Source organism: Vicia villosa, linkage group LG5 (assembly GCF_029867415.1).
Source record: "Vicia villosa cultivar HV-30 ecotype Madison, WI linkage group LG5, Vvil1.0, whole genome shotgun sequence".
Lineage (NCBI taxonomy): Eukaryota > Viridiplantae > Streptophyta > Magnoliopsida > Fabales > Fabaceae > Vicia > Vicia villosa.
In genome coordinates this window covers 159,334,453-159,344,397 of record NC_081184.1, presented here as the reverse complement: position 1 = coordinate 159,344,397, position 9,945 = coordinate 159,334,453, and the positions used below count along the sequence as shown (strand labels likewise).

Genomic DNA, 9,945 nt, shown 5'->3' with positions numbered 1-9,945 from the left:
GCTTTTATAGGCCATGCTGATATTGTTTCTCAAGGTAGCGACCTTGGTGAAACAATTTCTTTTCCAAGAGTTATGACTTTTGGCGCACATCATGGTTCACCAACGGTTGCAACATTTCATGAAGAGTTACCACTTTCCGAATTCAAAATTCAAATCATAGCATATTTTCCTTATCATTTTAGAACACACTCATATTATTAATTAGAATTAATAATTTACAACAATAAATATATAAAAGTTGCAGTATTTTAATAAACAATAATAATCTTTTTATTATTTCATTACTTCTCAACTTTTTTAATTTTTATCTCATAAATTATTGATTTTCATTGCAGTTTGTATCCACCATCACTATAAACAAAATAATATAAAAATAAATTTTCCAATTCATAATAATGTTAGACGTAAGTATTTAAATTCTCGTATTTTATCAATAAAATTAGTGGATTTGCCTCATAAATTCACTATCCAATTTTTATTTTAAATATAAAAAAGTTTGAGCAAAAAGCCCGTTGGTAAAACTCGCCTCGTCTCACTCCTTTCCAATACTTAAATCGAGTTAGGTGAGATAGACCAACCTAAAACATCAAGTTAAAAACCTCGATCTAAACTATCAACTGGTAGGTCAAACGGATCGGACCAGTGACGCCATCCGTTTAACCACCTTAATTTATATTAATTAATTCGATTAATATCAATTGTAATCAATTTAAAATAATTTATTTTAAATAAATTATCTATGGTTAATAAATAATATTCACTTTATAACTGGACAAATCAATTTCTATGGTTAATAAATTAACTATCATTTGAAATCAGAAAATCAATTTCTATTGTTAGTAAAGTGACTATTATTTACAACAAGACAAATTAATTTCTATTGTTAATAAAGTGACTATCATTTACAATTAGACAAATCAATTTCTATCATTAATAAAATGACTATCATTTATAACTAGACAAATCAATTTATATTGTTAACAAAGTGATTATCATTTACAACTAGACAAATAATTTCTAGTGTTAATAAAGTGATTATCATTTACAACTAGACAAATCAATTTCTATGGTTAATAAAGTGATTATCAATAATAATTAGACAAATCAATTTCTATTGTTACTAAAGTGCCTATCATTTACAAATAGACAAATCAATTTTTATGGTAGTAAACAGTGTTTTAAAAACCGGACCGGACCGGCCGGTCGGACCGGTCGAACCGGGAACCGGCCAGGTAACCGGTCTGGTTCAATAGTCAGATCGGGTATGCCATCAAACCGGTAGGAACCGGTGAAAATCGGTGAAAACCGGAAAAACCGGGAAAACCGGAAAACCGGCGGTTTAATTGCTTTTTTTTAATTTTTTTTTAAACTTTTTTTAAACTTTTTTTTTAATTTTTTTTTTTAACTTTTTTTTTAACATTTCTTTTTAACTTTTTTTTTTAACTTTTTTTTAATATATTTAGTAGTGTATTACTTAAATAGCTTTCTCACATAGTTTTTTTTCGTTAGTGACAAATTAAAAACTTTATTGTCTATTTGTTATCTTTGCTAATAAATTTTCTTAAATAGCATAAACATATTGAATTTTATTTGATTTTCTTTTTAGGAGATCCTATTTTGAATTAAATTTGGTACATATTGGAGTTATTTTGTTATAAACTATTCAATTAGATTATGTTGTAATTAGACTTTGTTTAGATTATGTTGTAATTAGACTTTGTTTGCAATTAGACTTTGTAATTTTTTACTATTTTGTTATGTGTGATACCTTTGTTTAAAATTTGAATTTAAGTTATGAAATTGTGAATTTATGATATGATATTTTTTAAAAATTTAAAAGCTAGTTATATTTTTTTAGAGACTGAATCATCCGGTTCGACCGGTTTTATACCTATATAATGACAGGTCTATTCAACCGAATTATCCGGTTTAATCCGGTTTGGTCGTGCGGTTCGACCAGTGACCCAGTGGTCCGACCGATAAACCAGTGACCCAGTACCCTCACCGGTTCGATGACCGGTCCGGTTTTTAAAACACTGGTAGTAAATTGATTGTCATTTAATTTGAAGAGACGGATTCGAAATCCTATTGATACAAATTTTATATTTTATATTTTAAATTCAAAATTATTTAAAATTATTAGAAATTATGGAGATTATAATATTATTAATTATGAGTTTACATTGGTCTAATAATAAAGACTAGGATGTAATTTAAAGGGTCTAAATTCAAGTCCTTATAAAAACAATTTTAAACTTTTTATATTATTAATTCATAGTTTTGAACCGAAATGATCTTCACTTTTTTTATTATTTGTATTGTTGTCATCTTCGTAAAAAAACATCATCCAAACCCGACCCGACCGATTATCGTTTCGAACTGAACAAGTCAATCACAATTCACACCTTCGTTCCGTTCGTTTCTTTTCCACCTCGCTACTCATAAAACCTAATGGCTCCGAAGCCCAAACCCTCGCCGTCGCAGCCTCCCGCTCCACCGCCACTCGAAGATCTCTTCACCACGCTCAACAAACACATCCAAGCTTCCGCCTTCACCAATGCCGTCAAACTCACAGATCAGAGTCCGTCAATTCTTAATCGCCTCCGATTTCAATTAATTGATTATCTTCTGTTAACAATTCTGTTATCTCATTGCAGTTCTCGTAATCGCACCTGGTGACGAAGACGCTCTCCGATGCAAGGTTGTCGCGCTGATCAAAGACGATCGATTCGATGATGCTGTCTCCGCTCTTCAGTCTTCTAAGACTCCTCCCGAGGATTTTCATTTCCTTAAGGTGCGTCAATCCAATCTGAATTTCCTTTTACTCTTTGTGCCGATTAGTTTTCTGATAAATTAAATCGTGAAATTCAGAACTAGAATTAAGGATAGGGTTATCTCTCTGAGATTGTAGATTTCATTATTAGGAATTGAATTATGAAGTGGAAGCATGAGGAGAATGGTTAGTGTACTCTAGTTGTATGTATTTGGTCTATGAAGCCCAGATACATAGTATAATATGCAGAAAAGTGAAAATTTTGAAATTCAGTATATAATATGGCCTAGATAAGTCAACAAAAATTTTCCAATAAAAGTTATATACATGCGAAAAACTTGTAAAGAAGATGCATTGATCATTTCTTCATGTATATAACATCATAATGAACACAATTTTAAAATAAAATTACTTGAGATTTGTGAAGCACTGCCTCCGACACGGACACTAGGAAAAGACACAAACACTTGTGACGACCCTGATAATGTCAAAAACATAGGACACCGGCATCACTACATATAAGATAATATTTGAGGTTCGTTTATCTATCTATTATTAAAAAAATTGAAAATATTCTTATCAAAATTAATGTCTTTAATTCTTTATCGATCACATTGCTTCAATACATGTTTAACTCTTTTAGACGTGTGTGAGATTTGTCCAAAAATTGTATGAAGGTGTGTTGAAACAAAGATTTTTTTTTTTTGTTTATTACACTTGTCTAAAATGTTTGACATATGTGATAACTGATAAGAGTGAGTGAAATGTCTGACATATGTGATAACTGATAAGAGTGAGTGTCATATTGATGTTGGACACTGATTCAATGAGTGTCGAAGCAAAGAAAAAAACAATTTTTTAGGAACACTTGTCTGACTTCATTATAGAACTTTAATATCTATACGAGCCAGTACATCTACCCTACATATCTGTGAGGTATCAATATTCAATACACGACTCTAATTTTGTAGTATCAATATTGAACATAATTCATAGAAGATTTTATTGGAGCTTATGGTATTATAGGTGTGAAAATGCTTACCATTGATTTTTTATTTTTTTTTACTTTGTTGTGTCTAAATAGGCATACTGTTTATACAAACAAAACAAGTTGGATGAAGCTTTGCAGTCTTTGCAAAAACATGAAAGCAATGACGAAACTATGCTTTTGGAGTCTCAAATTTTGTATCGTCTTGGAAAAATGGATGATTGCTTAGATATCTACCAGAAGCTTCAAAAGTCCAAGATTGATATGTTGGAAATAAATTCTGTTGCTGCCTTGGTTATGGCAGGGAGATCATCTGAAGTACAAGGATGGCTGGATTCATTTCGGGTCAAAGCAACAAGCAGCTTTGAACTGGCATATAATACTGCTTGTTCTCTAATTCAAAGGAATAAGTACACAGATGCTGAACTACTCTTGCTGTCTGCCCGAAGGTGATGTGAGATTTTAGTTGTGGGAATCATGAAATTGACCTAATTTACTATAAATAATTTCATGGGTAACATATAACATAGTCTAACAATATTCGATTTTATTATTTGTGATGTGTACTTTGAGTCATGATAAAAACTCTTTCGTATTTGACCTTTAGTAATAGATGCTTCATTGGCAAGTCAAGTGTGATTGGTTTGAGTAAAAGTTCCTTATTGTAAAACATGGACAGTTATTTGCTATAATCTAAATTTTCTTTTCAGTTACTTGTCTTGATTAAAATAATTTAACCTATTAAGTTATAAACCTATTACCTGAAAAGTTACCCATGAATGGCATATACTTATAAATCAACTTTTTATATCAGAATTGGTCAAGAGAGCCTGATGGAAGATAACTGGCCTGATGAAGATATAGAAAATGAGTTGTCTCCTATTGCTGTACAGTTGGGCTATGTCCAACAGGTAGAAGTTCTGATTTCTCAAATTTTCTTTATCTTTCAAGCAAGTATTACTTATTTTAGTAGTCAATTATTTTAATCAATCGTTGATTGGCAGCTTCTTGGGCGTAAACAAGATGCTATGGAAGCTTATGTGGACATGATTAAAAGAGATATGGCTGATGAATCATCCATTGCAGTGGCAGTAAACAATCTTGTTTCGCTGAAAGGTCCAAAGGATGTTTCTGATAGCCTGAAGAAACTTGATCGGCTAAAAGAGAAAGAGGCACAAAGCTTTCGCCTAGCTCATGGATTGGACTTGAAACTTTCAGCAAAAGAAAAGGAAGCAATATATGCAAATAGGGTTCTTTTGCTTCTTCATGCTAACAGGATTGACCAGGTCTTTCATCTTTGTCTTTTTATCCTTAAGTTATCAGTTATATATCATTATTTTTTAAACTTGGCTACAGATCATGCTGTTAATGATACTGTTACATCGCAATTTGTAGGCTCGAGAACTTGTTTCTGCATTGCCAGACATGTTTCCCGAAAGTGTTGTACCAGTATTGCTGCAAGCTGCCCTCTTAGTTAGAGAGAACAAAGCTGGAAGGGCTGAGGAAGTACTGGCACAGTTTGCTGGAAAGTTCCCTGAGAAGTCCCAAGTTCTTTACTTGGCCAGGGCTCAGGTGGCGGCAGCGGCTGGCCATCCACATATTGCAGCCGATTCTCTGACTAAGATACCAGCTATTCAACACATGCCTGCTACTGTTGCCACCCTTGTAACTTTAAAAGAGCGAGCCAGCGACGTCGAGGGTGCAGCTTCTGTGCTTGATTCTGCAACCAAATGGTGGTCTAATGCTATGACTGAGGACAATAAGCTTAATATTATAATGCAAGAGGCTGCCTCATTCAAACTAAAGCATGGACGGGAAGAGGATGCGGCTAAACTCTACGAGGAGCTTGTTAAAAGTCAGGGAAGCATAGAAGCACTAGTTGGGCTGATAACAACAGTAGCCCGTTTGGATGTTATTAAGGCAGAGCTATATGAAAAGCAACTAAAGATTTTACCTGGATTGAAGGGAATTGATGTGGACAGCTTGGAGCGTACTTCTGGAGTTAAACGAGTTGAAGGTCCTCCTCAAGGTGTCACTGAAACGAACGAGGAAGGAAAGAATAAGACAAAAACTAAGAAAAAGAGAAAGAGAAAGCCAAGGTATCCTAAAGGGTTTAACCCTGCAAACCCAGGTCCTCCACCAGATCCAGAAAGATGGCTTCCCAAGCGGGAGAGGTCAACGTTTAGGCCCAAGAGGAAGGACAAAAGAGCTGCTCAAGTGAGAGGCTCACAAGGTGCTGTAGTTAGAGAAAAGCACGACGGGGGTGCTTCGTCCAATCAATCGAATCCGAAGTCTAACCAGGCAACTACCTCCAAAGGTGCAACTCAGAGTGCAGCTTCTGAGCAAAGCAAACCTTCTTCATCCAAGCCTTCCTCCAAGTCGAGAAAGAAGTCTAGGAATTAATTAGATTTCGTTCTTTCTGATAAACATTTTGTATTACTGACATTTTGTTATTTATGCTTTCAATTACTAAACGGAGGTTCCATATACACTACGAGAGTTCAATGTCAAAACTGTCAATTTTGGTTCAACCAAATGAGTATATTTGTGTATTGGATGCAAGGGTCAATGTGTGAGTTTGACGTATGAAGTGCATGTATTTTGTTGATAGATTCTTGGTCTAGCAACTTACTTCCCCTCACTAAGCAGTAAGAGATTTGCTTTACCATTTATTCAGAGTACTGTTTTTGGTTTTATATCGTCTGTTTTTTATTGACACATACAACAACACTCCCTTATCATGCCATGTTTTTGAACCTCCGATGTAAATTCTTTAAATTTTCTGTGTTTCATTCCGAGAATAATATCCTTCATGTTCTTAACAAGTACTATTAATGTTCTATTTATTAGTGTGCATGGTTTGGAAGATTGTTTGTTGAGGGTGATTGAATGAGGAGAATTACAAATCTGAGACACAATAACTGCCAAATCTTAATCTGACATTCTGTATCCCAATTTGAGACTATTTTTTAGTGTGCATTGGTTGACGTAGTTTGTCTAAGAAACCTTGTTAGGTGTGTCTTGCCATTGTGTGAGTAGACAATATGGTAGACTGGTAGGTGATGGAATCATGAAGTTTCCAAACAAACAGGCTGAAAATGTGTCTCCTCTTCACTTTCTCACTTATTTCCCAATTGGTGTTTTCAGTCATTTGCTAGCTATCTATTGTATTTTTGTTTGCTATAACGCAAGAGATTTACATGAAAGGCTTAATTTGTTTATGTGATTTGTTAACCTTTTTAAAAGATCTTATGAGATTATTCTTTTTCTTCCCTTGCTTGAAGTTTGTAAAATATATACAATTTCAAACAATTAAGCTTAAAAGAAATAGATCTTATTTGAATAAAAACAGTTATCATGATAAGTACTTATGTTAGACTATTTGTGCATAAAAAAATAAATTAGATTTAAATTGTTTTCGTATAAGTTATAAACTAGAGAAAGAGAATTTATGAAATGAAGTTATTTTATAAGTTTTTTCAAACAATTTCAAAATTTATGAATACATAAACTCAAATAATTCAATCTCATAATATCGTTGAAATATGATTGTGATTTGTAAGATCATGACACTAAATTTTGGAAAGTTTGGTGCGCCAAATAATTTTTTTTTTTTATGGAGACAAAGTGGTAATGATCACTAGAAATTTACACACATAACTGAGTATTCGAGTTTGAATTCTGGTAATGACGTATCCAAATTTAAATGCTGATGATGACATTTGAATTCTGGTTATAACGTTCAATCTAACAATATCGATTTTTGACTGTTCATCAAAGATTTGTAGAATTTTTTATGTGGTTTTAAATTTATACTTTTTCATCTCATGTCTCGACAAAGTTACGGATAAGGCTATGGCTTTCAAATAGTCCTAGTACTAATTCAGCACTATTGCAAACTGGAAGCATTAAAAAGGAATGCAACTAACAAATTGCTTGTCTTTTAAAGTACTTTTCTGGTTTCTAGCTGAGCTACTTACTTCTAATAGGTGGTTTACACTAATGATAGGATAAGATAGTGCTAAAATTCAAAGGAAACAAATAATACAAATAAATACATATCTAGTTTGAGATTTCCAACCAGAAAATGTGAAAATTGAGGTCTATGTCGGTCAATAAAATTCAAAGGAGCAAGATCTACTTCACTCAGTTTGAGATTAAACTGTTTAAATAAAAAAAACTGTATCATTTTAAATAAAACAATTTTACATGTTAATTTGAGATCTGAGATGTTATGAAATTAAAAAGTTTAACTATGGTAAGACTTTTCGTTGAAAGCCTAACAATAATAGTATTAATTTCGGTTGAAAACCATGATGAATGGAAGAAAAAAACAATGACAACCAATCAAATTATTTTAAATAACAAAATAATTTGTTAGATAGTATTAGCAAATATACTTCAAATAAGAGTTAGATAAAAAACGAACACACTAAAAATTGGTGTACCTAATTCGACCAAATCGATCTATTCTAGAGAGAATAATTCTGTAATTCAATATATTGTCAACAATACAAATCGTTAGTTGGTACAGTGGTGATTGGCGCTGGACTTGGTAGGGAGAACCACGGTTCGATCCCCCGCAACCCCGATCGGGAGGGGGATGGAACCACTTGATGCCAGAACTCGCCCCCGAACCGGACTAAACCGGTGGTAAAGCAAAAAAAAAAGATATATTGTTAACAATTATTACAAGAGGATGCAAATGAGTTACAAGAAAATAATCTCTCAAGTTTTCAAAAATAAATTTTATTTTCTCTCCAAGTGTTTTTCAATCTCCCCAACTTGAATCGCACAAACCCAAAGTATTTAGAAGTGTTTCTCATCCCCTTAGATACCTCCAAAAGTTTATCAAATTTCAAAAACTTCAAAGAATTTCTATTCTTGCCTTTCTAGATAGAATTACCACCAATTCCCTTTGTCTTTCTCTCTTCACTAACAAAGTGAGATAGAGATACATATTTATAACGACAGAAAGCCTACATATCCAAAACGAACAAAAAACACGACTCATCACCGAATAGATCAGCGAATCGAACCGACCCAGCCTAATACCCTCGACTCGTTGAGACCACCATCGACCCATTATAGTCCTGCCGCCATTGCACCGACGATCCGCCGCTACTCGGCCGTTGTTGTACCACCGACTGACCACCAACTGTCGACTCTGCTTCCATCTCGAATCATTGCCGACTTCTGTCTTTCGCCGGTCTGAGACCATTGTGGCTTCATTGTTAGATTGTCGTTGCTGCTTTTCCAAGTGCTTTTTCGTACTCTATGATTTTTGACAGTCTTGAAACATATTTTCTTTCTCTTCACCACTTAAGATTATGAGGAACGCTTTCACAAATCTCCACCTTAACTTAAAACTAATGGTGATTTCATTTTAACCATCAACCACCTTATTATTCTTTCCCAAGTTTAATCATTATTCAATAACATTGATCAAGTCCAAGTCTTGTTTGAACATTGATCTTGCCATTTGCATTCATTTGCATCCAACCACCTTCTTATGCTTAGGTAGTCTAGCAAGTCCACAAGTATGGTTTTTCAACCATCTTTTTATTCTTTTGCTTTCAAGTGCCTCTTTGAAGGTCTTTGTTTCTTAATTTTGTAACCCTTCAACATTCGAGGCATAACAACCAAGGTCAACATAACAATATCTTTAAGATGTTACAATCTCTCTTCTTACCTTATCATGAGTCAAATAATAATTAGTGGCCACTTTAAAATTTCTCTCACTAAAACCAATTTTAGGATTCTTGACTTCTTTCTCATCCTATAGTCTCCCTAGCATGAACCTCCACATCAAACTGAGTCTTATCATTATAGTTTCTATTATCTTCATCTTTAGGTTTGTACTATTCCCCTCTTACTGGCCTCATTGAAAGTAATACATATGTTTGTGTTGAACTTTAATCCTCCATATTCCACTTCTCACGGCTTGTAATCATTACCACATTTTGGAAAACCATTAAACACACACTTCACAACCTTACCATCAAGTTGTACTAGCTTGATTCATGCAAATGGAAAAAATTTGAAGACTTTCAAATTATAATAGCCTACCAATTTTCTACTCTAAACCTCCATGGACACTTATTCTTATGAATGGACATCAGTCGATTAGGTGGGATGCTTTGGAACTATCCTTACCTTAAAAACTCCCTAACAACACAACTCT

At 33.6% G+C, this 9,945-nt stretch overlaps 1 protein-coding gene across 1 annotated transcript; it reads left to right on the top strand.

Moving 5' to 3' along the window:
* Positions 1-2,342: 2,342 nt before the first annotated feature.
* On the top strand, positions 2,343-6,429 carry LOC131603519 (uncharacterized). Its single transcript, XM_058875854.1, has 6 exons — positions 2,343-2,581; positions 2,658-2,794; positions 3,858-4,210; positions 4,576-4,672; positions 4,766-5,047; positions 5,157-6,429. Exons 1-6 carry the CDS (start codon positions 2,452-2,454, stop codon positions 6,162-6,164), a joined length of 2,007 nt encoding a protein of 668 aa, XP_058731837.1. The 5' UTR covers positions 2,343-2,451; the 3' UTR covers positions 6,165-6,429.
* Positions 6,430-9,945: the final 3,516 nt, after the last annotated feature.